The sequence below is a fragment of the Leopardus geoffroyi genome, chromosome D3, assembly GCF_018350155.1.
Source record: "Leopardus geoffroyi isolate Oge1 chromosome D3, O.geoffroyi_Oge1_pat1.0, whole genome shotgun sequence".
NCBI classification, from domain to species: Eukaryota; Metazoa; Chordata; class Mammalia; order Carnivora; family Felidae; genus Leopardus; species Leopardus geoffroyi.
This window is the reverse complement of record NC_059339.1, coordinates 57723694-57751600: the sequence shown is the minus strand read 5'-3', so window position 1 is coordinate 57751600 and position 27907 is coordinate 57723694. Positions and strand designations below refer to the sequence as shown.

Genomic DNA, 27907 nt, shown 5'->3' with positions numbered 1-27907 from the left:
CCAAATGGGTGCCTGGCACCCAGCCTTGGGGGAAGACACATGAGCCAGACTCCTCTCTCCCAATGTGCTGGTTCCCAGTTTGGGAGGGTGATTTGTCTGAACAGGAAACAGCTGGAGAGCCAATGCAATAAAACATTTCCAAACTCTCCCTGCATCTTCCTCTTTGACCTGAGGCTTCTATCTGAGCTTCGTGCTGCATCAGAGTCTTGACCTCTGGCCCGGGCCATGGCCTTGTTCCTCTCTTGGACTTCCTCTAGTTATCCTCCTGACCTATGTCCCAGACACATGGGTGGGCTCCCTCAGCTATCTTTAGAGGCAGGTCAGTTCAGTCCATCCATAATGAGCTCTAAGAATAATTCGGCACTGAGTAAATAGGAATGAGGCCGTTTTGGAAAAGACAAAAGTTTGAGAAATTTTGGTCCTTCCCACTAACATCTTATTTGACTGTATTGCAAAAGCGTTAGTTCTAAAGCCTCCGTTTTATTGCCATTGTTATCTTGCCTTCTAAAAGAATATAAAATTGATTCATGGTCAGTAAGGAAAAACTAAACAAAATGCAGGGAAATTGTTCTCAATGGGACTTTAATGGGAAAATTGCTGGATATTTTCAAGTGCCACCTTGAAGATGTAGAGACAACTGAACTAAGTTCTGTACTGATCAGATCCAGGGCTGGATCCAGTATTTTGTGAGGCAGGTCTCTTGTTTTCCCTAAAACAAATTCAGTAATTTTTCAGGTTTGATATTTTATTTCCCATGAAATCCTATTTAGTACCTTATTTAGTACCCTATTAGTGTGGGTACATCCCACAAAATTCTATAAAAGAAATAAGATTTTAGTTACATCAAATCAATGTGAGATATGTCACATGCTCTTTGAGAGGGATGATGAAGCTTTATGACATGATGAGGAGGCAGTCGTGGTTGGGGGGAGGCGGGTCAGATCAAATCAAACTTCTGCGCTCCTTTCCCAGCAGCCCTTGGAACTGGACTTCCAGCTCTTTCCACTGAGAAACTATTCTTATAAGAGTGACCAGCCTTAAGATCTTAATTAGCTAAGAAATTGGTCAGTTATTTGTGAGTCATATCAAAGTAATCACATCTTTATAGAAATATCGCTCTGTGCCCAGGCTTCATAGTCATGTCACAGGTGGGGCCCAGACCCCCACCTTAAAAGGAAGCTCAACAGGAAAATGGTACCCAGCCCCTTTCAACCATGACAAGACTCGGCTCCCCTGGGAAAAGAAAACAGACTATGAGTCCCTCACCCCAGTTCTGTTCTGTGATAGTCTGGGCTAGTGGCCATATGCAGACAGCCAGCTGGGCAGAGACCTTCTTCCAAAGATAGGTCCAAGAGAAAAGAACGTGGGGAGCAGCTCCCCATCCCCTCCTTACCAGCCACCAGGGCACACCCTACAGAATGACACTAGTAAGGAGATCTCAAATGCCATTCAGCTTCAGGATTTTCCTGGGAAGGCCAACATTTAGGAGGCTGAAGAGAACAAATCGCCCTGGGACAAAACAGATGCCCCAATAAGATGAAATGAGAAACCAAAGTAAGAAAAAACCAAGAATCTCCCAGAACGTTCTCCCTTGGTCTGATTCACCAGCCAGTCGGAGAATCTTGGCCAGAATCTGGGGCAAGCACAGGAAGTGCATTGGATCAATCATATCATAGGCTAGAAATCAACTGGAAATTCAAAACAGTTTACTTAAAGACAACTGGATTGTCACAGGCTGGAAACGCAGCACGGAGCCATGGGAACCTGCGAATCAATTAAGATGCCCTCGCTGTGTCCCAACTGGCTGCATATTTCAAGCTTTAGCAGGACTTTTGGCGCGCGCGGCCCTAGTCACCAGCATCAAACACAAAAGCAGACATTTAATTATCTTGGAGGATTCTCAAGTGGCTTGCAGGTCATAAATTTCTAGGTTATGGGATGGATTCTGTTTGGTTTCCTGCAACAGCTGGACTATTATTGCCTTTAGCCAAATGACTGATAGCAGAAATACGCTGGTTATTCATTACCCACTTGCCTCATCACCACCATTAAACAATCAAATCAAATACAGCGTTGTTTGAGAGGGAGGCCCACACCAGGAAACCTCACATCGATTTTGCAAACTGGATTTTTTCTTACTCCTTTAACCTCTTGCAAGAAAGCTGGAGTTTATCAAAATAACTTTCCCCCATCTTAAATTTCTGTTGATGGTGCCATTACTAATAAGTTAAACCCGTCACAGACAAACACTTACATACATGCAGTCTTGTATTTGTTGTAGTAACTGCATTGCAGAATAAAATGTGTTTGGCTAAATAAAAAGAGTATACGGCTGTTTTGCATAAGATTGGAATGGAAACGATACCACAGGAAATGAGTTTACGTCGGCCACAAAAACAGGCAAAATATCTCTCTGGCCAGATTGAAAAGGAAAATTAATTATGACTGTGTTATTGTTCCCAGTGACATTATGTGTCTCTCTAAGAATCTGGTTCTCTCTAGACCAGAGGGCAGGGCCTACACTCTTTGCCAATATAGACATATAACCTGGAGGCAGAACACGTACCCTGGGCTTCTGGGGACTGGCCAGGCCACTGGGTCATGCAGTTTCCTTTTCCGAGGTCTCTGGCCCAACAATGCTCACCTCTGTAAGGATGCTCCCTTGCCTGGCCTCCTTTCCCCAGCCCTCTCTCTCAGACATTGCAGCTCAAACCCCAATCACCTCCTGTGTGAATCTCAAAGGTGGCACCAAACACTGTGAATTCTTACTGAACTCCCGCCTACCTGGAGTCACTCTCCTTTCACTTTTTGGAGCCAGTACAGGCGGACGTAACCAGGCTTCCTTCTTGTGATGGTCATAAATCCCTGTCCTAGTCACCATCCCTTATTCCTGGAGGCAGAGACGGCAGAGACTAGGTCTCCTGAGTGACCCAGCATCCCCAGCCCAATCTTGGGGGCTGAGCTCTCTCCTAAAACATGCAAGGGTCACAGCTAATGCAGACCCATATCAAAGGATGCAGAGGAACTGTGTTTCTCTATGGAGTGCAGCCCCTTTGAGTGCTAGCGAGGTGCGTGCAGAGGCAGCCCCACTCCTTCATTCTGTGGGCAGAAGTAGGCAGTGGGTTCAGACAAAGGGGAAAAACAGGTCCTTTGATTTAGTAACAAAAACAAGCTGGTCAACCTAGGTTAACATTAAGTATTTTAAGCACCCTACTCCCCATAAAATCACTGGTGTTCACCTTTGACATGTTTGGGAGCAGCAGTGAATTCCGAGGGGAACCATTTTCAGCTAGAAAGTGGCCCCCGATGTAGAAATATGGCCTCAGCAAAGCATCTGCAGCAGAACTTGGCAATGGCCCCCCTGCAACCACCCCTGCACACCAGAGATATTTCAGGGTCTTTTGGACACTCCTGGGGGCAAAGTGAGAATTGAGAGAGGCCCGCCCAGAAGTGGCAAATATGCTAGACAGGTGTGGCTGCAGCCCCCCTCCTCCACGACAGCAACGTTGATTGTCGAGCAGGGAGCCTTTTGCCGATGAGTTTGGGTGGACCCTCCAGGCATCGTCCGACAACTGGCTGGAGCCAGCCTCACAGTGGCTGCCCTTCCCAGGGCATACAGGAGGGCAGGTACCTGCAGGTAAGTCCCTCACCCCAGCTCCAAAGCACTTACGAGATTTCCGGTTGGCCCGGGAGCGCTTCCTCTCCCGAGGCACCACTCGCTGACTGGGCACCTGGGTGGCCGACTTGACGATGCGATCCATGATCTCATCAGCCGCATCATCTGTGACGTTAGGGGAGTCATCCGTTCCCATAGTCCACGAACTAGCAGATCCTGAAAGATTACACAACCAGAGAGAGAGATGTACTCAGAGAGAAGGAACATACGAGAGAAAATACCAACACTACTCTTCCAGGCACGGAGCTCTGTCAGCAATGGATCACAGCAGCAGATCCCAGGCACTCACCCGCCCCCTCCCCCCACCCCACTGCAAGGGCACCACTGTGACCTGTGACTGCTACCCCCCACCCCCAGGCACTGAACTCCCCCTCAGAGCACTTACCTAATACTACCCTGTAACAGCTACTGAAGGCCTCCACCCAATAGGCCCCGGGATCATGGGAGGGCAGATACCACACCACAGAGTGCATCACAGATGCTCAGTGATGTATGTCCACTAATGTCTGGAGTTCTGTGTTAATTCAGCTCTCTATCCATGGCTGTATATGCCTAGTAAATGTCAATTACCCCTAACTTCTCTTCCAGTTAAACAGAAATCAATGGGTTTTGTGGCAGTCTATCTTCAGATTACTTAACCTTTAAAAATCATAATAGGACAGGGGTGCCTGGGTGGCTCAGTCGGTTAAGTCCCTGATATCAGTTCAGGTCATGATCTCGACGTTCGTGAGTTTGAGCCCCGTGTCGGGCTCTGTGCTGACAGCTCAGAACCTGGAGCCTGCTTCGGATTCTGTGTCTCCCTCTCTCTCTGCCCCTCTCCTGCTTGAGCTTGCGTTCTCTCTCTCTCTCTCTCTCTCTCTCTCTCTCTCTCTCAAAAATAAATAAACAGTAAAAAAATCATAACAGAATAACATTCTTCAACTAACAAAGGGGGAACTGACATAAAATTTTCTCTGCTCCTTGCCCAGGTAAACACATTTATAAACAACTGTATATTAAAGCAGAGCAGGTCTAAGTCTGGCATAAAAGCATCTGCCTACAGACAAGCAAGAAGAAAGCATCATGAAAACATGCACTACCAAGCAATGTTCAACAGTTAGAAATGAATGCTATTTTAACATATCAAGAACTATGCCTTTGTGATAGATCAACTTCCTTGTGAAATCTCTTCTCTAAGATGGGAAATACATTTCTGTAAGAAGAAATATGTGCAATGGGTTCAAAACTGTGTTTCCTCCACACACACTGCCCTTTGTAATAAACATACGACTTCAAAAGCCTGTAGGTGAGTGTTCTCAGCCTCTGTGCCTACGGAACACTACTCAGAGCCTAAGGTCCAGCTGAAGATGAAAAAAAGCCAGCTTTTCTTAAACCACAGGCAAAAAATGTTAGTAAATATATATCTTAAATTCTGGAGTTCTACTTCCATACTAATTTTTTAAAACTTTTGGCGTTTGGATACTGATGACAATAGCTGTGAATAGCTGCTCACAGTTGAGTAGACTGTGATTTTTGTGGCTACGTGTTTGTGGTTGAAATTTTACAGCAAATATGTAATATGCTATAATTTAGTTATAATTTCAGCCAGTAAAATGCATATCGCTGAAGTGCGTACATAAATAATTCACACTTTGCAAAAGGAGGAGGATTCCTGGGGCTCCACCACCTGCACGTATCTGAGACCTGTGGTTAGATAGGTCCATATGTTTTCGGGTGACAAGGTTTGTGTTGTTGCCTATGTTATTTTAAACATTTATTTTACGAATGGGAGCGTAGCTATAGCACTGGCACGTATGAAAACAGTAAATTGTACTTTCTCTGCTTATGCCCAAGGGCACCTGGTCTACTTGCTCCCATAAGACTAGATTTTTCAACATCATTAAACCCTTTAAAATAGGTTCCTCTCAGAAAAGAACTTTTGAAATTGCTGAATGTTTCTGCATTCTCAGGATGGTCCAGGTGGTCTAATTGGAGGCAAGAGGCCTCATACGGGCACAGCTGTCACACTGGGACCCTTCAGAGCTTCTGAACAATGGTCCTCCTCAGAGCAGAGCAATCGATAGTGCAATTGTGTTTTGCCCAGCAATTTCCTGTTTTCCCTTTTACCTACTGGTTTCTAATTCTGCATCTCATTTTAAAATGCCAAACTACCCTTCCCAAAACACACAAATTTCAATCAACTGCATTTGCTCATAATATATTCTCAGAGCACTGGGCCAGAAAATGAAGGCATCATCTGATCTTCCTACCAAGAATTACCTATTCTTCCCATCTTATACATCCCCAGAGAGCTGCCTTCACCGTAATGTGTCAGGAGATGCTTCAAAGGAACATGCTGCCATATGTTCAGGATTGCCAGACTCAGTTTTGTGATGATGTCATTCTTTCATGACCTCAGTCCTCGTCCTGCTTTTTTTTGTTTTTTAACCCCCACCCCTCCTTGGTTATTTGCCTGCCTGAGAGCTGTTTATATGCATTTATCCTGGTCATGTACAGGTTGGATTTTTTTTTCCTGGAACCCTTGGACCCACACATAGCATCAGGGAAACACAGCCCATACATTTTACAGACCCAAAGGGCCACTGGCTCGCCACAGTCTCCCAAGTGTTAGCAAGACATTTATATACTGAGACGAAATAGAAAGAATGAAGTATTATAGACTATGATAGCACTGTATCACTTTGACTTCATTTTTAAAAACATGTGAGTTGATAATTTAGACTTGCTGAATCACAATGTTGTACACCTGAAACTAACGTAATGCTGTATATCAACTATACTTCAGTTAAAAAAAAAAAAATGTAAAGCGTAGTTTGAAAGGTAACACTGTAATTTATTTTTCCCCTTAAAAATCTAACCTAAAGAAATAGTCTAAAAGGGAAATAATTACATCAAAATAGAGTGTGATACAAGTTTGCCTTTGTTTCTGAAATAATTTCCCTGGATATAGACTTATAGGTTTAAAGCTTTTCTTTCTGGCGGTTTGAAGATGTCATTTCTCTTTCTTCTAACTTCCAAGGCTTCTGTTAACAGTGAGCCCTCATCCTGACTGTCGTATTTTAGAAGGTAATCTATCTTTTCCCTCTGGTTTTTTAAAAGAGTTTATCTTTATCTTTGGTTTTCTCACAGTCTGCCTACATTGTATGACATATGCTTTCCTCTTTATTTATTCTCCTTGAATTTGCTAAGTTTCTTAAATATGGGGGCTGATACCTATCATCAGCTCTGGGAAATTCTCAGCCATGACCTTGTCAATTATTGCTTTTTATCCATCTCTTCCTGCTGTTCCCATTATACATAGGTTACACCATTGGACTGTGTGCCTCATTCCTCTTACATTTTGTTCTGCTCTTCCCATTGTTTTCCTATGCTTCACTTTGTACATTTTCTAATAACTCATCTGTGAAGTCATTAATCCTTTCTTTTGCTGGGATGAGTCTGCTCTTCAACTCACTCAACGAGTTCTTTATTTCAGACATTTCTTTTGCAGTTCTTGAATGTCCATTTGATTATTTTTTTAAATAAATTCCAATTTTCTGTGGCAAGTGTCCACCTTTTAATCAATTTGTCTATATTTTCCTTTGTGTTCTTTAACATTCGGAATGGTTCAACCCTGGCTGCAAATTTCAACATCCGGATCACCTGTGGATCTGCTGCTAGTGTTTCCTTTTCCTTGTCGGGCACATTTTCTTATTCTCTTGGCTTGTAATTTGGACTCTGCACTGGACTTTGTGTACAGAAGGATGCAGACACTGGAGTACATGTTATTTCCCCCAGCCTTCGCTCTTTTCTGTTAAGCAGACATGGTGAAGAATGGAATGAGGTCGGGACCAGACTGTAGTTTTAGTGAAGAATCAGTCCACCTCTGTGTTTAAATATCTGTATGTATTTGTTGAAGGTGCTTACTCAAGCTCGTCTTTGTTTCCTTGGCCCTTCAAGGCTACAGGAGATTTCCTTCAACTTTTCTGACCCAGCCTCCCCCTCATCATGCTGCCCCAGCACTTAGCAAATGTCTCATGGAGAAAACAGTCCTGGAGTTTGGAGACCCTCTATTTCCAAACCGTTATGCCAACTCACGTAGCTATTAGACATTTGGCTGACTTCTCTCTACTATTTGAGTCTCTCTGCCCACGGTAGGCCCAGTTCTCGGGTCTGTGTCCAGATTTGGCAAATGGTCCTAAGGAGGGGCTCTCAGCTCATCTACAATTCTAGTTTGTCTAGTCCTCTTTCCCTTACCAGTTTGCTGATATCTTTTAAAAGAAAGCTTCTGCCACTGTATTAAAACAAATTCTAGTTGTCTCAGCAGGAGTGGTGCCCTGACCCTCCCTACTATGTGCCACCTGGAAGAAGTCCCTGAATGTGCAGAGAAACTGAACAGTCTTCCTTTCTCATCTCTTTCTCTCTTAAAATTTGCAGCCTGTTATGTTCCATTAGACAAACTAGGCTCCATCTCCGCAGATGGCTTCCATCGAGCTACCCTTGCAGCCACCCAGGTATAGGGCTCCAGACCCCTGATGGCTGTGGTCAACTCCATGCGGGCATTGACACTCCCCTTCATGTTCCTGGTGGCCACGTGCAGGCCAGGACACAAAGCCTGCAAGAGCTGCTGGGCCCAGAGAGTCTAGACTCATCCGTGGGATGTCTTAGGTCGTTTTGAGTACCACAGGTATGAGTGATTCCCTTCCACACACCCCACCACACCGCAAAGCCTTTTTATTTACTCTTATCCTTGTTTTACGCTTCATAAAAGCAGCATTGAGAATGATAGTCTCTACTGCTATGCCTCTAATGCTACTACCTTATTCACCATCTCACATTCAACACTTTTTTTCTCTCTTCTTAGATTCTTTCTTGTATATACATTCTTCCTCTGTGTCGCTACTTGGCTTTTCTGAGAAATGGAGGGCCTTTTATAAATAGCACTGGCCAAGTGGAGGATACCTCTCCTTCCTCATAGAAAATCAGACAATCAGAACACACCCCATAAAGTGCTCAGGGCTGTGGTTGTTCACAGCTGTGTCTTTCTGCTGTTGGTTACCAAAAGGCAGCCCTTTCATTGCTACAGCAGAATATTCATATATTCATTTATTTTCTCCTAATTCCACATCCAAGACTACCTAGAAGTCAGGGGGTTTGGAAAAACCAAATCCCAGAGAACCCAATCTTTGATTCTTTGATGTAATCATAGTATATGAAGCATTTGAGGTATAGTTTGGGAATCAAGGTTGTAGTAGAAGATATGACTTTCCTGCTTTGCTGTCTGTGTCTCAGGATACCACTGGGGCAAGGGTGGAGGGAGGCAGCCCTTTTTCTGGCATATTCTTAGCTGCATATCAAAGTAAAACCCCTGCAAAAAGGGTAAAAACCAAAGTCCAACATTAAGAAACAGACAAAGGAGCTAGAGTGATATTGAACTCACATGAAGTAAGAAAAACATGTGGTAATTTTGTAAAAAGCCTGAAGTGCAGCTCCCCTAGGGAATCCCACATATGCCTTAGGGACCTGGAACCCTGCCTGGAAGCCCTTTCAAGACTCCTCCTTGGATGGCAGCTTATGGTCCTTGGGTTGACAAGAAGTTCCAAGAAACTAAATGTAATGTGTGACCCATTTTCTTCTAAAGAAAACTTGAAACTGCATTTACTTTATCTTTTAGGTCAAAGTTCTTGTTACTATCATTACTATTTTTTTCTTACATTTAACAGAGTTGACAACAGCAAAATTCCAAAAATACTAGTCAGTCAACAAAGCCAATTAGAAGTCACTGAAGGGCCTTCTCAGGGGTTTATCCAGCTCACAACTCTACTTTGTAGCTGCCATCTGTCATCCTGTGAGTCTCAATGTCCTCCAGAGTCTGGGAGGATGCCTGATGGGCATCGCATGCACGCATTTCCTTACCGAGTTTCCGTGATGTGGAAGCCAACCCACAACCCAGTTTTCCTGGCCTGTTCTATTTTTTGCCCCTCTCTAATTACCACTAGAACTGCTCTCAGGTGCTAGAGCACCCCAGTTTGGACAATAAATGATATGCTTTCTGTTAGTTGTTCGCAGTGTATGTGCGAAGCAAACACCAAGAGGAGAGACAGCCTGTCCGTCAGGAGCTCATTCTCTTTAGTGATAAAGTTTGTAATCTTTAGGCAGCCTGAAGGGGGGTGCTCAGGAGCACATGGGAGGAAGGATGGGCCCAGTGAGTTGAGGAGGATGAAGGAGGCGGCGGATTCTGGAGGTGAAGGGGGGCTGTACAGGCAGAGGAAAAGGGGACAGCATGAACAGCAGAGGGGGCTCAGGGAGATGCAGGTGCAGAGAAGGGTGGTGCCCAGTGGGAGGGCCAGTGAGTGCCAAGTGTGAAAGACAAGCTGAGACCAGGGGCCTGAAGCGACAGGGGCCTGAAGCGACAGCATGAACAGTGCGGGCCACGTCTTGCAGGCAGTGAGGAAAGCGAGGAGGGGATCACGTGTTGTCAGACTAGACTAGGGGACACCAGTAAACATTCTCGGACGAAAAATGCACCTCATTCTTAATTACAATAAAATATCCCTTCCAAGTTATGGAACGAATCTGGAAACTCTTATCTGTCTTTACCATCTTCAGTTTTCATCGCTTCATTGCCTCTAAAGATTTAAAAAGGCAAAAAAGGGGTAGTGCTTTCATCTGGGGGCCAGCACGCTTCTTCTACACGGGCCAGCTCATGAAAACTTTAGGCTGTAGGGTCCTCACAGTCTCTCCCACCACCACTCAGCCAGGCCACGGCTGCCTTCAGGCGCCACAGACAGCACACCAATGGGTACACTTGGCCGTGTCCTAGAGAAAACCTCATTTACCAAATACTCCGCTGGCTGCATTTGGTAGTTTCCTGCCCCCCCCCCCCACTTTAACCCGTAAGGATTCATTCATAATAATAACTCCTCTTGTGTGAATTCAGTTATACCTCTGGGAGGATTGGTCTTTGAGATGAAGCACTACAGTGGGTCACAAACGTGTGCGTGCAGGAACGTGTGTGGTCAGCACTGGAGGTCCCGGGGAGTCGGAGGCCCTGAGCAGATACTTCCTGGGCCCAGTAACCTGTACCCTCGTGCTGGGAACCGGGTCCCCACGGGTGGTCATCTGGGGAAGCCCCCCTCAACTGCCCCCGGCCCAGGAGTTACCTCGGCTCGCTCGGCTGCGTGTGCGGACACCCAGCACCGGGGTGGCGTCCTCCATGGCGGGCGACGAGGTCTTCAGCACGGCCTTCATGTTCTCGTGCTCCGTGGCGTCCTCCGCGTAGCTCAGGCCCTGTGGCTGGCTCAGAGGCGCCGGAGAGCTGCTGGAGAACTTGCCGGACTACGAGACCAAAGTAGGGGTGAGGGGGTGAGGTGACTCCCCAAAACACCAACTCAAGCCCACAAAACGTTTCGTTGAGGAGAACCTCCCTCTTCGTTGTTTGTGTGCATTCTGCAGATGCATTCGCTAGGGCAGTCACTGAGGTTGTCAATGAGCCAATGACACCCATCCATGTATGCCGCAAGTTCTCTGACCAGAAAGAAAAGCCATGGTCCCAGAAGGACCACACCCGGCCCTCCCCTCTCCAGGCTCTCCCGGCCCACTGCAGATTCCCTCGGTAGCTGCCTGCTAGGGACGACTGACATCAACCCTGGGAAGCACTCAGAAACCAAATCTGTTTCCAACCCCAAAGCCCTGATGTGAGAATTCAAACATGCCCCGTTAATCACATTATCGAGTTGTTTTTTAATTTACCACCAGAAAGCAGTTAAAATTTTCTTATCTACCACTTATGATGGTTTAAAACGTGGGATTCAGTCACACGATCATACCACGGTAAGCGACGGGTAGAATCTTTCCATATCTAGTCCCATCTCACTTTACAGAGAAGGAAACTGAAGATTCAGTGACATGCCAAAGACCCCAAGGGAATCAGCTGCAGGGCCCAGACCCGAACATGACACAGAAATTCATGCCGAAACTGAGTTGGGCAACACTCGCTACTTCTGGCCGTGTCAGAAATGTAGTTGTTTGAACATGCAGTACATGTACGTGGTGAAATTCTCTAATTGTAGCTGAGCAAAGAATCAGGGTTTAGATGTTTTAAAAGAGGTATGCTAGAACACTGGGCCATATGTACACAAGGGCAAACATCTGGAGGAGAAACAGAAAGTCAGTCAGACTAATGTTTGCAAAGAGCAGCTCTACAGATTCCTGGCTTCCTCTTGTCATCGAGTGTCTCAGCCACGGCAGCAGAGCCCAGCACTCGTCTGCTCATGCCATCTGCACTGCTCCCTCCTCATCTCCCAGGGCCCATCAGCCCTGACTTGGTCTCTGGTTCTCCCATCTGCACCGGACCCAGGAGGAGGAGCCCCGTCATCCCACCCCTGCACACGTGAATCTCAATGAACCCGATGGATTCCGGCTGAGAAAACAGACACAAGTCAAAGGCTGCCCATGAGAGGGGACTGCTTTCGTGGCCACTATCCCACTTCCTGTTTGGTTTTAGGGCTCTTTCTACGGTTATTCTAGAATCCAGTTCTCATATTTGAGTTGCCAAAAGGCTCAGACAGGGGGCTGGAGGGTAAATTCCCTGTCCACTTCTCCAATATTGGAGAGTATCTCCAATATTAGAACTTGGCCATTCCTGACAGGGCCTGGGACTCAGGCACAGCTTGGAAAATGCAGGTGACCCTTGATTCCTGGCATACACAGCATGATGAGAACCCATGTCAGGAGGTTAGTGATCACACGAAAGCAACCAGAAAACAACCATGCATGGTTTAGAGCACTGAATGGTGCTGATGCCTCATGCCGCTTATGTTAAGTTAGACTCTACAGCACGCCTGGGAAGGCCAAATGTGGCATTCTTCATGTTTATCAACAGTCCTACCTCCACTTCATCCTCTTCGTCAGTCTGCCCGAGAGGACAGGACAGGATGGAAAAGACAGAAGGGATTCTTAGACGGTGCAGAAGTCAGCAAAGATGAGAGCATCTCAATGTCATAGCAAATTCCAAATACAGAAACTGGCCATCAAAACCGGGGTGCGCCCTCCTGATTTGGGAACTGCCAGGCCCTGACTGCACAACCCTCCTGCCCTCGTCCAGACATTCCCTCTGTGAGCCCCAAGGCCAGTTCTGACCAAAGTCAGGAGGAATCTGTGGGGTTCCAGACCAACCTCCTGAGGCCGCCCAAGGGCTGATAGCCAGCATACCTGGTTTCCGGACAATTAAGATCTGACTCCCAGCTCTGTGGCCTGCTATTCAGCTGGCCATGTCCTTTGGAACCCACCACAACCTGTCAGTTACCAGGGCCCTCCATAAGTGGACCAGCCTCCATCTGCCCAATGCTCTCTGCCAGCTACTGTCCTCCCTCTCATCCCGAATGCCAGAGCCCTCCCCACCTAGGCTGCCAGGTCCTTCCACACACAGGGAAGGCAGAACACGCAGAACAACCACCCAAGTAGAATTGGTCCTGTTACCCTTTCCTCTGAAACATGAAACTCAGTTCTTCTAAAACTCTTACCTGCCCCTCATGGAGGCTTTCTGAGCTGACACGCCAAACTTTTAAATGTCACCAGATAAACTTCTTTAAGTAACTTTTAAATAAAATATCTTTTTTAAAAGATAAATGGAGGGCAGGGGAACCTGAGTGGCTCAGTTAATTAAGCGCCAACTTCAGCTCAGGCCATACCTCGTGCTTCATGAGTTCGAGCCCTGTGTCAGGCTCTGTGCTGACAGCTCAGAGCCTGGAGCCTGCTTTGGATTCTGTGTCTCCCTCTCTCTCTGCCCCTCCCCCACTCATGTGCATGCTCTCTCTCCTTCTCTCTCAAAAATAAACATTAAACAAAATTTTAAAAAAAGACAAACTGAAGGTGAAAGTCATGCCCATCTCTTGATTTTAGATTAAACACACCCTCAATTTAACCTGTTTCCACTGAGGTTACAAGACCAAGCCCACAGATCAGACACAAGGATTTTTTTTTTAATATATATAATTTATTGTCAGATTGGTTTCCATACAACACCCAGTGCTCATCCCAACAGGTGCCCTCCTCAATGCCCATCACCCACTTTCCCCTCTCCCCCACCCCCCCCATCAACCCTCAGTTTGTTCTCTGTATTTAAGATTCTCTTATGGTTTGCCTCCTTCCCTCTGTGTAACTTTTTTTCCCCCTTCTCCTCCCTCCTGGTCTTCTATTAAGTTTCTCAGGATCCACATAAGAGTGAAAACATGGTATCTGTTTTTCTCTGACTTATTTCACTTAGCATAATACTCTCCAGTTCTATCCACGTTGCTACAAATGGCCAGATTCCAATCTTTCTCATTGCCAAGTAGTACTCCATTGTATATATAAACCACATCTTCATTTTTTTTTTTTAACATTTATTTATTTTTGAGACAGAGAGAGACAGAGCATGAACGGGGGAGGGTCAGAGAGAGAGGGAAACACAGAATCCAAAACAGGCTCCAGGCTCTGAGGGGTCAGCACAGAGCCCGATGCGGGGCTTGAACTCACAGACCGTGAGATCATGACCTGAGCTGAAGTCGGACGCTTAACTGACTGAGCCACCCAGGCGCCCCAAACCACATCTTCTTTATCCATTCATCAGCTGATACACATTTAGGCTCTTTCCATAATTTGGCTATTATTGAAAGTGCTGCTATAAATATTGGGGTACAAGTGCCCCTATGTGTCAGCACTCCTGCTTCCCTCAGACACAAGGGTTTTGAGAACAGACTAAACTTTCAGCAGCTGAAATGACAAAATGCTTCTGATTCATCAAGTTCCACACCATCCCCAGGCAAATGGCACCACACTCAGAGATAAGAGTCCTGCTCTATTTTTATTTCTAGTTTAGAACTTATTATTTTACCAGGATGATTGGCATTTTCTCATCATTAGCACATGTATAAGGTGTTACCTATACAGAATCTCAAGCCCTCTCAACATCCCCCAAAGTAACTAGCATTCCCTTTTTCTAGAAGAGGAAGCTGGGGTTAATGGAGGATAAATGTCTGTGAAACTGAAGGAAACATTTAAAATAGGAAGCCAGAAGGGGAAGCTCTCATGCCTTAATGCTGTCATCAATTGCAGCCACCAACAGGAAGAAGCCTACCTTAGCACCCCAGCAAGAGGGATGAAGATTTCCTTCTTGCCTGGCAACTGCCCAGCCAATGAGAGACTACCACAACTCAGCCAATGAGAAACCACCACCACCCCGAACTCTCACTTTTTTTCTAATGGACTTTTCGTTGGAAGTAGCCTCTCCCAATTTCCTCTTTTGTCTATAAAGTAGCATTCCTTTCCTTTGTTTTCTGGACTTGCCCTATGGTTTTGTCATAGCTTACATGTCCCAAATTGCAATTCCGCTGCCATTCCCAAATAAACCCATTTTGTTGCTAAAATAACTGGCTGGTTCATTTTCAAGACCTCCCCACTGTCCCCGGATGTGGAGGTCATGGGACTGATAGCCTGAGTTCTTGCCGCCCATCTTGAGTATGATGACAGTAGACGGGCCACCGCAGTCTTGTGCTGCCTTGTCTATGTCACCATTTTGTCTAGAACTACTTCAGGGAACAAGGAGGAGGAACTATTTAATTTAATATTGACCCTTAGCTGGGAGGACTCCTGGATTTTGAGAAAGGAAGCCTTTTTCATTTTAGAAACAGAGAAAGAAGAGGAGGGACAGGCACACAAGGACAGATACAGGGCTGACTCTAAACACAGGGTCTTCAGATTTTACCCAGATTTCACTCTATCTTGGAAAATAATTGCTTTTTCGGGGCACCTAGGTGGCTCAGTTGGCTAAGTGTCTGACTCTTGATTTTGGCTCAGGTCGTGATCTCACGGTTCATGAGATTGAGCCCTGCGTCGAGCTCTGTGCATGGTGCAGAGCTTGCCTGAGAGTCTCTCTCTTCCTCTCTCTGCCCCTTCCACGTGCGCCCTCTCGCTCTCTCAAAATAAACAAACATTAAAAAAAGTTTTTCCGCCAAATCATGTCTGTTTGACTGTACCACTTCCACCTTCATTTTACCCAGAATCTTTACTAAAAATGATTTACTACACAGTTTTCTCTAAAAATCATTTACAGCCCTACTGTTCAGGGACTCAATCTATCGCCTATGTTTTTAGTAGTGTAAGTTGTGTATATGTTGTTTTCTAACCAGATCATGAGGATACCCTTGGGGTATAGCTTGTCTTTTATTGCAGTCACATCTTCCTTAGTGCCCAGTGCAGTGCTGGGCACATAAGTGAGAATTGAGAAAAGAAGCTATACACTTTGCCTTAAGTGACAATATCCTAGTTTTCCAGCAGATGGCAGTCTTTGTACGTGGATGATGCCACTCTGACCACTGAAAACAGGGACTATGTTGAGGATGAAGCCTGTACAGCCCACATTTTAATGGAAATTTAAATATTTTTGAATCAAACTGCAGAAACATTTACCCATTTATAAATAGGCAAGCTGAATGTTTTCGGAGAAGGACAGAATTAAAAAATTAGTGGGATCTGTAAAAAAAAATCTCAAAAATTTGGCAAGAAATTATCATGTGTTTTCGTAACTATAAGCATATTGGGCTTGTATTTTTCACCCTCCAATGTGTCTCATTTCCACAAAAGCAAGTAAGCCCCTTTTAAACTTTTAAAAATAACACCGTGGAATGCAAAGTGGGCCACAGTTTAACCAAATGGATTCAGTTTGCTTCCTGTTGCTGTCCTCTGGGAGGCTAAACATCCTATTGAACCCAGATTTCAGGACAGGAGAAGGAAAACTCTCAGTGATGGCACTGGCATTCAGAACTGCCAGGGGGCTGCACAGAGGACTCCCTCCACAGACAAATGAACTGAGCACTCTTTAAGGGTCAAGAAAATTCCAAGGGAACGAGGAGTTTGGGTGAGGGGGTTGGTCCCTGGTGGTCCGCAGAACTGCCATAAAATGACAACATTTCTAAGATGATGGATTCGGTCGCCACATAAATGTCAGATCCCTCAAGAATGTGGACAGGAATCGTGTGCACTCCATTTTTCCCACAACACACACACCCATCGGGGTGCAGAAGGTAGCCTGGGGTCTTCTTAACTGCTTTTATTCCTCCCTAAAGAAATATGTCTGACTGGAGTTTCACGGAGAATTGCAACCCCCAGGACGATGACACTCCCTGTTGCTTGGTCCTTTACCCGCTCTATCCTCTGTGTCACAGAGCCAGTGTGCTTCTCGAGTCCATGCACAGATGAGATCAATTTCATAAAGACACATCAGAAAGAGGCACCTGCATGGTATGTCTTTGTCTCTGGCTTCTTCACACATCCCTTTCCCCTCTACTTATAGAACATCTCCCTTCTGAATGCCCATGGCACCCGGGACCTGGGGGGCTCAGGGCTGAGGTGGGAGACAGAAGCCCAGGAGCGAGGCAAGCATGTAAGTGTGCAGAGGCTCCCCCCCGACCGCCCCCCGAGGGGCTAAAGGGAACTCCTGTTGGATTCACTGTTGTCCAGATTTCTTCCCACCTGAATATCCTCTGACTCAAGGGACTGCCAGGAAGCCCTCAGATTATGTCTTTGACCAACCTCACCAATTATTTCTCTATTCAGAGGCCTAGAATGGGTTGCCCATGGGTCAACTGGTTGGTTGCACATAGCATCGTTATGATGATGAAACTCCTGAATCAACTCCCAAATCAGTAGTATACCTGTCTTCCTATGATAAGTGGCATCACCATTTAACTGTTTTCTTTTCTTCCACTTTTACCCACATCCCAGAGGTTGAAGAATCAAGCCTTTAATGACACCACATCCCACAACACCCCAATATGGGTTAAAGTCCCTCCACCAGCCACACATCCTTAATTTACATGTATTAGTCCCATGTACGTTATATAGATTTTCGCAGAAATAGTAGAGGAATAGTTTACGAGCACTTTTTAAAAGATGGACATTTTTTTCACAGTGGGGGGTGGGGAGCACAGCTCCCAAACTGCGGGGAGATTTTATGGTTGATCTACTTTCACAATAAATGACATGAAACTTACATCAGTGATCATCTTCCCTCTGGTCTTATTTCTTTCTCTGTGGTTGGCCCGTTTCTGTTTCTGCTGCAAAACCCTTTCCCTGGTGGTGCGATACTCCAGTGCAAATTCACTAAGGATCCTGCAGAACTTGTTTATGTTCACTTCCCGAATCGCGTAAGGTGGGTGGCCCATAAAGAGCAAAAAGGAATGGAACCTGCGATAAAACACACGATAATGGTGATGGCTTCAGTTTTAAAGAACAAAAACCTACGGTCTCAAAACTTCCAGTAAGAAACCAACCAGGCAGGCATCGTGCTTCGTTCCTCGGGCTTTGGGGTTGAAGAGACTTGAGTGAAAAATGCAACCAGAAGTCAAGTTCAACCCGTTTTCTCGCTGAAGGAGGATGTCTAGGTGTTAGGATTTTAGGAGATTACTGTTTTCCTTTTGCTTATCAGTGTTTTAATGCTTTTCTAAAATGTGTACGCAAATCTTTCGTAAGAGAAAGGATGAAGCACTGTCTTAAAGAAAAGACCGCAGTTTCTAGATTATGTAGGAACTGAATAAGGAATAAGGGAATATTGCTTAGTGATTCCTCGATGACCTGCTTTCACAACAACTGGAACACACGTGATCACATGAGTTGTCAACAGATGGTTTGTAAAAATGCTGATAAAATTTTTTGTGACTAAATATTCCGAAATATTTTCTCATGATATCATATACAATCTTAATTTTATTAGGAAGCACCAAACAAGCAGCACAAAATAAATTTCAGCTATTTAACTTCTAAATTAAAAATTAGTGGATTTTAGTGACTTAGCAATTTTGTAAAGGAAATTAAATAAGCAAACATGTACACGATTTTTAGTTATCCGGAAATGAGAAAGAAGATACGAGAAGACAGAGGGACATTTTTATGTAGACGGAACAGTATTATATAAAGGATACCACTATTTATGGACAACTACTTTGGATTTTGATCATTCTAATTTTTACTGTTTGAATAGGGGTTTTGATTGGTTTTCAAATGAGAGAAATTGGCTTATTCCTTATGTGAAAAATAATAAAACATACAACTTGTAATTAAAGGGGCTGAAAAAATGTTTACTACCAGAGAATTTAGCTACACCTATAAAGCTGTTGGAGAAAAACACACTGTAAGTTTTCATGACTTTGGATTAGGCAATGATTTCTTTCTTATATGTGACACTGACACCATCAGCAACCGAAGAAAAACACAGATAAACTGGACTTAATCAAAACTAAACACTTCTTTAAAGATGTTTATTTATTTTGAGAGAGAGAGAGAGAGAGAGAGAGAGCACGAGTGGGAGAGGGGCAGAGAGAGAGAGGGCGAGAAAGGGAATCCCCCCAAGCAGGCTCTGTGCTGTGAGCACAGAGCCTGATATGGGGCTTGATCCCACAAACTGTGGGATCATGACCTGAGCCACAATCGAGAGTCAGACCCCCAAGTGACTAAGCCACCCAGGTGCCCCCCCAATTAAACACTTTTGTGTGTCAAAGGACACCATCGAGAGTGGAAAGACAACCCACAAAGTGGAGAAAATATTTGCAAATCATGGCTGATAAGAGATTTGTATCCAGAATATATACAGAAATCTTATGACCCAACACTGAAAAGACAAATGAAATATGGACAAAGGATCTGAATAGACATTTCTCCAAAAAAAGATACACAAATAGCTAATAAGTGCATGACGCGGTGCTTGACATGATTAAGCATTAGGGGAATGCCAACCCAAACAACAAGGAGATTCCACTTAACACTCACTGGGATGGCTATAATAGAAACACACACAATAACAAGTGGTGGTGAGGGTGCAGAGAAGTTAGAGCCCTCAATCAGTAGCAGACGGGAACGTAAAATGGCTCAGCTGCTTATGGAAAAGTCTGGCAGTTCCTAAAAAGTTAAACATAGGGTTACCATATGACCCAGCACTTTTGCTCCTATATATATCCCCAAAAGAAATGAAAATACGTGCCCACACAAAACCTCTACAGAAATGTTCACAGCAACATTAATCATAATAGCCAAAAAGTAGAAACGACTCAAACGTCCATCAATAAATGAACAAAATGTGGTCTATCCACACACAGTACCACATAACTGGCCCCACTTCCTGTCTCACCTCCAATGACCCCAGCTGCATTTGACTCCTCAAGACCCCTTGAACAAGCCTCGGACTCCAGGCGTGCTATGTGGACCCAGAGATGGCCGAACTAAGAGCCTACAGGGCCTGTGAGAGGGGCAGAGAGGCATTCCACTGGCAGGACCACAGGCTCTGAAAGGTGTCCACTCCTAGCCGTTCCCTCTCTCCCATCCTAAAGGATCCCGCCCCAAATATCACCTCCTCAGAGAAGTCTTCCCTGATGTATTTTGTAAAACAGCACCGTGTCACTTCCTGTCTCAATTATACTCTTAATTTTTCTTCCTGGCTCTTACTACTACCTGACATTATACACTGGCTGTATAATACATGATGTGTTGAGATAGGAAGGCGTGTGCAAGAAAAATCAAGGGGACAACCAGTATCTTTGATCGGTCCCATCATCCACCCTTTTCATCAAGTGTGCCACTGAGTAGAGGGTCTGGCCCAGGAAGGGGAAGGGTGGATCTGGGGGTACCAGGAAGCCAGTGAGGGTGTCACTTGTCTCTGTGCCGGCCAGCAAGGCCTTCCTCCGCACTTGCATCTGGGCCCCCGCACTCCAGCGCCCACCACAGCGTATACAGCTCAGCCTAACGGGTCTGCGGGAGCTGAGTGAGGGGCTTGCAGGTGAGACGAGGCAGCTGGAGGGGCAGCACGAAGGGAAAGGGTAAGACGCAGATTGAGCCACGCAGAACGAGATTTTCTCAGCCAGGCAATGGCTTTGAAAGCTAAGTCTTACCTAAAGAGGACTAAGTTCTTTTATCTTTCCCTTTATCAAGAGGAGACCCACTGGACTGAGGGAGGGCCAGAAAGGACAGGGAGGTAGAAGCACCTGCTTCTTTAGCTTCACGAATGAAGGAGCAGGGAAGGTGGGAGGCCTGATGTGTGTTCTCATCTCTCCCCAAGAAGGTCCTGGAGTGGGGAGAAGTCTGCTGAGAGGCTAAGGGGTGCCGAGGGCAAGAGGAACTTCTGTCCCACCAGGAGGCCCTGGTACGAAACAGAGGGTTCCAGGCCCAAACGGACCCCCCCCCCCCCCCGCCCCCGGCAGAGAGGGAAGGGCAGCCTTGTAAGGTGAGGAAGCAGTACGGTCTGGCCAGACTCACTGGCCCTCATGGATCCTGTGTGGTGGACAGTGGACCCTAGGGACCCAGGGGGTGAGAGCAGAGAGCCTGCGGAGTCTGAGGACACAAGTGGAGCAGAGGGGAGACCTGATGAGCTGTCCTTTCAGCCCATCAGTCACACCAGGAGGTGCTGAGCAGAACTGCCCTGGCCTGTCCACGTGGGAGGCTAGTGAGTTTCCAGAGGGCTCCGTCGGAGAACCTACCCCCATCTTCACCACTGGGCTCTAGAAATCACTGGACTTCCCCAAGGTCAACTTCGGGAGGGGTAGCTCGGAGGAGTCGAACTCTTGAAGTCCAAACATTCAGGAGACTAACAGTTTAGCTGCTTATCCTTTGACTAGGTCGGCAGACTGCTACCCAGCCAGGCAGTGGGTCATTGAGGAGGTGGGCTGAATGGCGAAATAAGCAAAAGTTATTTTGTCTGTGCAGCTGAGCGTCCTCAGAATAGAACCGCAGCTCTGCTCCCTGCACAGGCTTGAGTTAATGCCCCAGAGACGGATGACCTTCATACTCGGGGAGCCTCAGAGCCGTGTCTGTGTCACCACTGTGTCTTTTAAAAAGGGCCCTATTAAATGAATTCCTAATTACACAGATAAAAATATAACTCTTATATACTTGCAGGTGAGGGAAAAAAATGAAGGCCTAGCTACTCCCAAGTTTCTGATCTGCAATATTTAGGCTGACCTGCAAGCCCATAAGGCATCTGTACCCACCTCACCTAGGGTTCTAGTCCTTTCTGGGTCTCCGTTTCCTAAGTGTAAAGGGAACATATTAGACCACAGCAGTGTAGGCTATGCTCCTGGGAATGCTGGGAGCGAGGGAGGGGAAGAGGAAACACAGCCGCTGGGGCTCTCAGTCCCCCAGCGCCATTTCGACAAGATATTCCGGCTTTAATCAGTTCTACATATGGCCTTCCAGCTAACCACTTCATTCAAACCCAGGGTTCTATGGCTTAGATGCTTTGGCTTGGCCGCTACCTGGACCTGCCCTTTAGCCCTGCCTCCCCGCACACCCCCAGCCCCGCCTTTTTAAAAAATGTTTGTTTATTTTTGAGAAAGAGACAGAGACAGAGTGCAAGTGGGGGAGGGGGAGAGAGAGGGAGACACAGAATCCGAAGCAGGCTCCAGGCTCCAAGCTGTCAGCACAGAGCCATGCTCTTTTACCACCCACAATAACTATGGTGGATTCCTAGCTCGTGCTGGTCATCCCGCATGGGATGGCCAACAGTGAGGAGACAGGGATCTAGGTCATGCAACAGCAGCCATCATTTGGGTGACCAGCTTACCAGGGAGAATAGGACAATCAGGGCAAACTATATACATTTTACACACACACACACACACACACACACGCACACTAGTTTAAGGAATCACCAGAATGAGTTTTTCCCTATCCAGGATAATATGGCTAATGTGATCAGGCATAACAGCTTTCCAAGACTTTCAGAAAATTACTCCAGTTTCATAACATTCCAAGTGGAAACTATTTGTTTATTTGAGTAGTTTTAAACTGGAAATTGCTTGTATCACACAAAAGCAGGGAGGCCCGAAGCAGCTCACGTTCCCTGCCTCCACTTGCTCACTATGTTAAAAGCATGGTGTACTTTGATTTCATTATGAAATTTGACCAAATCTCTGATAAGACCCTCCTCCCCAGAGGGCACTAAGAGGTCAAGGTGGAGTGCAGGGAGAGGGATTTACAACTAAATTCCAGAAGTACTGAGTAACGGATGGTCTTCAACCTGGAGGGAAGATTCTGTTCCCTATTCTTGTCTTGCCTAACATTTTTATTTTTTTAAGTTTATTTATTTTTGAGAGAGCGAGCGAGAGAGCGCTTGCACAAGTGCGCCCAAGTGATAGGGAGGAGCAGAGAGAGGGAGAAAGAGAGAATCCCAAGCAGGCTCTGCACCATCAGCACAGAGCCCCACTCGGGGCTCAAACCCATGTACCCTGTGATCATGAGCTGAGCCAAATCAAGAGTTGGATGTTTTACCAACTAAGCCACCCAGGCGCCCTCTAACATTTGAAGACTACCACCACCTTGTTTGCCCTACAACAGCCTGGACCAAGACCCAGGAGGTACAATTCCCAAAGCAGCAAATGGCACAAGCCAGGCAAGAGCTCACATGCAGGCAAGACAATTAGGTTCCTGATGTTCTGGGTGGATTCAAAGAAAAGCTAAAAGATGAAAGAGAGGAAGAGAAAAAAAAGAATAAAAAATAGAAAATGTACAGAGATAAATGAAAATACGGCCGATTTACTTAAAAAGATAATAAAGTGCTCAGATAGAGGTCTGGGAGTGTCCCAAGGGGCAGGTCTCTGGGTAAGGCCTGCAGTTGAGCTGGCTTCAAGGGGCTCTCTTAACAGAACCACAACGAGGCCTGTTTCAGAAGGTCTGTCACCAGAGCACCTGTTCCAGGGAGACCACGGCCTGTAGGTCCACAGGCTCGTAGGCCCAGGACAGAACATTCAGACCCTGAAGGCCCAGATGAGAAGCCTACAACCGTACTCTGTGATATCGCAAAGAGAGGAGAGTGGTGGTACGTGGTTAGAAATGCCCTGGCCCCGGTAGTCAGAAGACCCAGGTTCTGGTCCTGGTGCTGCCTCTGCTCACAGCTGAGACAGCCCTGGACCCTGGCCAGCCTCCTCGTAGGCAAGAAAGGCCTGACACATCCCTGCACATCTTCCAGGCTCCTCTTGACTCCTGTGACCCTAAGGAAGGCTGGTGCAGAGGGTGGCACCCATTGGGGGGCCCAGGCCTCATCCAGGAGGGTGGCAGTGGAGCAGCCATTGGAGAATCAACAAGGGGAGGGTCTTAGAGGGCATGCTGCACGTTATATAGAGAAAGAGCTTTTCGAACGAGTCAGGCTGCCTTGTGACGACACGTGCTATAGGTACGCAGAACTGTTCAAGCAGCTGCAGGGATACAGGGGTCAGCTTGTCAAGGATCTTATAGATGCAGTTCCTACTCAAATGGGATGTGTGGATCACATGATCTCTAAGATTCCTTCCAACTTCAAAATTCAATGGCATCATATTCTTGGGTGTGTGTGTGTGTGTGTGTGTGTGTGTGTGTGCGTTAAGAAAATTAAATACCCGTGAAACAAACATGTACAAAGGTATATTTTCTATGTAGCAAGGATTTACAGTACAATTTTTGGAACCTTAACCTTCAGATCTTGGTTTGTAGAATATTTTCAACATGCCATTTTACAGGTGTTTCCATTAGTTCCTTGATCTACTTACCTGTTAATTATTCTTCTATGGACAATCTTTAAAATTATAATTCGCTCTGCACAGTCTTTTAGGAACTCTGACATGCGTTGTTTTAAAACGGGTTTCATTTCATGTTTTGCAATTGCCTTGAGGTGATCCCATGAAGCTTTGCATCTTCTCTCCATCTGACATAAATTATCCTGAAGTTGATCAAAGTCAACCTGAAAATCAGAGGGAGAACATTACAAATGCGCTGAAACAACCAGACATCGACCTGAACCAGGAAAGTGAACTGCCTCCGGGAAGAAACAAACATCAAAACCAAATTTACATGTTGAAATACAAACATATTTATGGCCTAAAAAGTATCTACATGTGTATTTGTCATTATCTTGACATCAGATTATTTAGTGATAAAACTGTTCTCCAAAAGAACCCAATGCAAATATCATTCTTCCCTCCCCCCCGCCATATTTGGAAAGAAATCTTAGGAAAGTCTTTGGGAACTGTAAATTAAAACATGATATGAAGGAAGCCTAGTACAAGATGAACTGAGCAGATGTCTCATAAAATTTTTCAGAGGACTCTTGTTCTTCAGAGATGATTTTTCACTTAGGGTTATAGGAATACACCACTCATATCATACATGGATGGTTCTAATATGGTGGGGCCGGCTAAGGGGCAGGCAGCTTCTCTTCCCAGCTGGTCTTTTGTACACTGTGTGACAAATACTATTTATCCACCCATTCATTCATTCATCCCACACCCATGGAGAGAGCGGTATATGTCAGTTCCTATACTAGGCGCTAAGAACACCAAGACAAATGTTGACTGAGACCGAGATGCTGTTCTCGAGGAGGCTTATTGTATAAACAGGTGTACAGACCAAACCCTGAGGATGTGCAGAACCCACCAGGTGTGTGTGTGTGTGTGTGTGTGTGTGTGTGTGTGTGTGTTTGGGAGAGAGAGAGACACGCACACACAGCTCTTGTTGGCAGCTGGAAGCCATGTGTGCAAAGAACAGATGTGTCATAGCACCCACTATGCTCTTCAAGGAAGCGGGAACAGCTTGGCTTAACGGAGGTTGCCTGAACTCAGGCTTTCTAAAGTGATTCTTTTACTGCATTGCTAGACTAGAAATTACGTGAATTAAAGAGTCATGGAAAAAAATGCATTTGAGGGCATTTAATGGAGAGAGATACAGGACGGGGGAAACAAACGAGAAGGCTAGGAGGAGAGGCAGAAACAGATAAACCTAGGGAGGAGACCGAGGGCACAGAAGTAGATGCAGAGTGGGAGTTGGTGGGAAAAGGTGAACACAGGGTAAATCAAGGTCAGAGGAGAAAGCAGATGCCTGGAGGTGAACCACCATTCTTAGATGATGGAGGTCAAGAGATGTGAGTGCCCAGGGCACTTGCGGGAGTGGTCCCACTCTCCTTGAGACAATGGAAGAGATCAAGTCAAGGAAGGTCAATTCAATGAGGGGATCTTTCACCAGACAGGATAAAGCCTTGCTGAGCACAAGAGATGCCCTGGGGGCCAGGCAAGACATTGCAAGTCCTGGGTTTCTTGGGTGCTGAAGAGCCAAAAACAGAAGGCAAGTTTGGGCAGAGTCCTGGGATTCAGGTAAGCAGGGGATTCATGGAACTTTGAGAAAAATCATTTGCTTGAAATCAAAGGAATTCTGGGTCCAGATTAGATGACAGATTCTGGGTCTCAGTAGAGCTGAGAAAAAATATATATATCAGGTGTTCAGCTGAGAGGGAGGAAAAAAAAGCAGAGTTAGAAAAGGACGAAACAGTTCAAAGAATAAGTCTAGCAAAGGATGACCTGGGACTGACAAGTAATGTCTAGGAGATTTTAAGGCAATTGTAATAGGTCTAACCATAATTCTCTGGATCTGTCCTCATTTGCATCTGGCAGGGCCTGGCTACACAATAAAATGACTTCAGTGCAGCTCAGATCTGCACTGAGCAGCCCTGTGCAGTCTGAGCAGGTGACACTTTAGCCCTTAAGGTGGGGGCAGAAGAAAGAAGCCTATTGCCGACAGGAGCCAGGCGGGAGGCTTGTGAGGAAGTGCCATTTCAGGGTTGGAGCTTAATGCAGCTTCTTTGGAGGGGGGCTGGAAGGCTGCCTCATCTGGCTGGCTGCCTGCCTGGCCGAAGGCCTGCTAGGACACGCGACCTGAGCCTTCACAATTCCCTCATGACCTCCGATTCTGCTACTAGCTCCACTTTGCAGGGGAGAAACCGACGCACAGAGAGGTTAAGTAACTTGTGAGAGACCATACAGCTGTAAGCAGTGGAATTGGGACGTGAACCCTCAATCTCTCTGGCTTTCTCTCAGTTTCTTCAGTCTAAGTTCTCAACCGGCACGCCTTACGCCTAGATTTGCCCCTTTAAAATTCCACCTCAGAGGGGCACCTGGGTGGCTCAGTCAGTTAAGCGTCCGACCTCAGCTCAGGTCATGATCTTATGGTTCCTGAGTTCAGGCCCCGCGTTGGCCTCTGTGCTGGCAGTTCAGAGCCTGGAGCCTGCTTCAGATTCTGCGTCTGCCTCTCTCTCTGCCCCTCCTCCACTCTCTGTCTCTACAATAAATAAACATTAAAAACATTTTTTTTTTTTTTAATTCCACCTCAGAGAGCTGGACTTGTTGCCTTCTTGGAGAAGGAAGTCCTTGCCAGAAGACCTCTCCTGAGGACTGCTCCATATGGGCCACTTGTGTCTGTAGGAAGACCCGTGAGCTGTGTTCTGAAGCAAAGTCAAACCTTATCATGTCAGACTGGGATGCTGTGGGACGGCTCAGGGACACAGTCATCCTGCAGACACCAGGGCAGTCTGCCCCTTGGTGGTTGTAATGCTGAGGCCTGACGTGTGACACCACAGGACAGAGTGAATGCAACTAGGGCTGAGGTTTCTTGACCCTTATTTTGTACCGGTCCACGTAGAAGGATCCCTCAATACCCACAAAGGCTTTGGGAGTAAAGGCGGAGTAGCGGTAGATACCCTCTTGCAAGCCACAGAGAGCTGGGTCAATAGTCATCTCTAGTAATTGCCGAAGTTAATAGGTAAAATCTACCTGCACTTTTGGCTTGTGTAGCCAATCTTCAGACAAGAATAAGTTATTTAGTTTTTATTTAACTAATCACTAAGCATCCTTTGGGGAAGGCCTGATACTGAGGGGGGCGCTGGGGCAGTCACTGGGGGTCAGCCCGGTATCAGGACTCCTAGGCCAGGGCTACTTAGCTAGAAGCAGGCTCCACCTAGGAGAAGGCCCTGGGAAAGAACAAAGGACCACCTATAAAAAGGGAACCGAGGGGCGCCTGGGTGGCGCAGTCGGTTAAGCGTCCGACTTCAGCCAGGTCACGATCTCGCGGTCCGTGAGTTCGAGCCCCGCGTCGGGCTCTGGGCTGATGGCTCAGAGCCTGGAGCCTGTTTCCGATTCTGTGTCTCCCTCTCTCTCTGCCCCTCCCCCGTTCATGCTCTGTCTCTCTCTGTCCCAAAAATAAATAAACGTTGAAAAAAAAAAAAAAAAAAAAAAAAAATTAAAAAGGGAACCGATTTGATCTGTGTGGGTCCCGTAACAAGACCAAGATGACCCTAGCCATGCAGCAGACTCTGTCTCAGACAGAGGTGTTCCTAACAAACTGCCTTCTGAGAAGGTGCTCGTGGTGGGTGTCAGAGCAGGGATTGGAGGACCCCCTGTTGAGACACTCAGAGGGGCTTTTTGTCTTGGT

At 46.2% G+C, this 27907-nt stretch overlaps 1 protein-coding gene across 17 annotated transcripts in view; it reads right to left on the bottom strand.

Moving 5' to 3' along the window:
• The window catches only part of FHOD3 (formin homology 2 domain containing 3), a 471758-nt gene that overhangs the window by 7492 nt on the left and 436359 nt on the right, over positions 1-27907 (bottom strand). For 12 of the 17 annotated variants that reach the window (XM_045458602.1, XM_045458606.1, XM_045458604.1 and 9 more), the window contains 5 exons: positions 24202-24392; positions 17689-17881; positions 12546-12569; positions 10819-10993; positions 3671-3832 (listed from right to left, as the gene is read on the bottom strand). In XM_045458602.1, the coding sequence (XP_045314558.1) occupies positions 3671-3832; positions 10819-10993; positions 12546-12569; positions 17689-17881; positions 24202-24392 (745 nt within the window). The remainder of the gene's footprint in view (positions 1-3670; positions 3833-10818; positions 10994-12545; positions 12570-17688; positions 17882-24201; positions 24393-27907) is intronic. The other 5 variants (XM_045458615.1, XM_045458603.1, XM_045458621.1 and 2 more) reach the window with 1 other exon arrangement.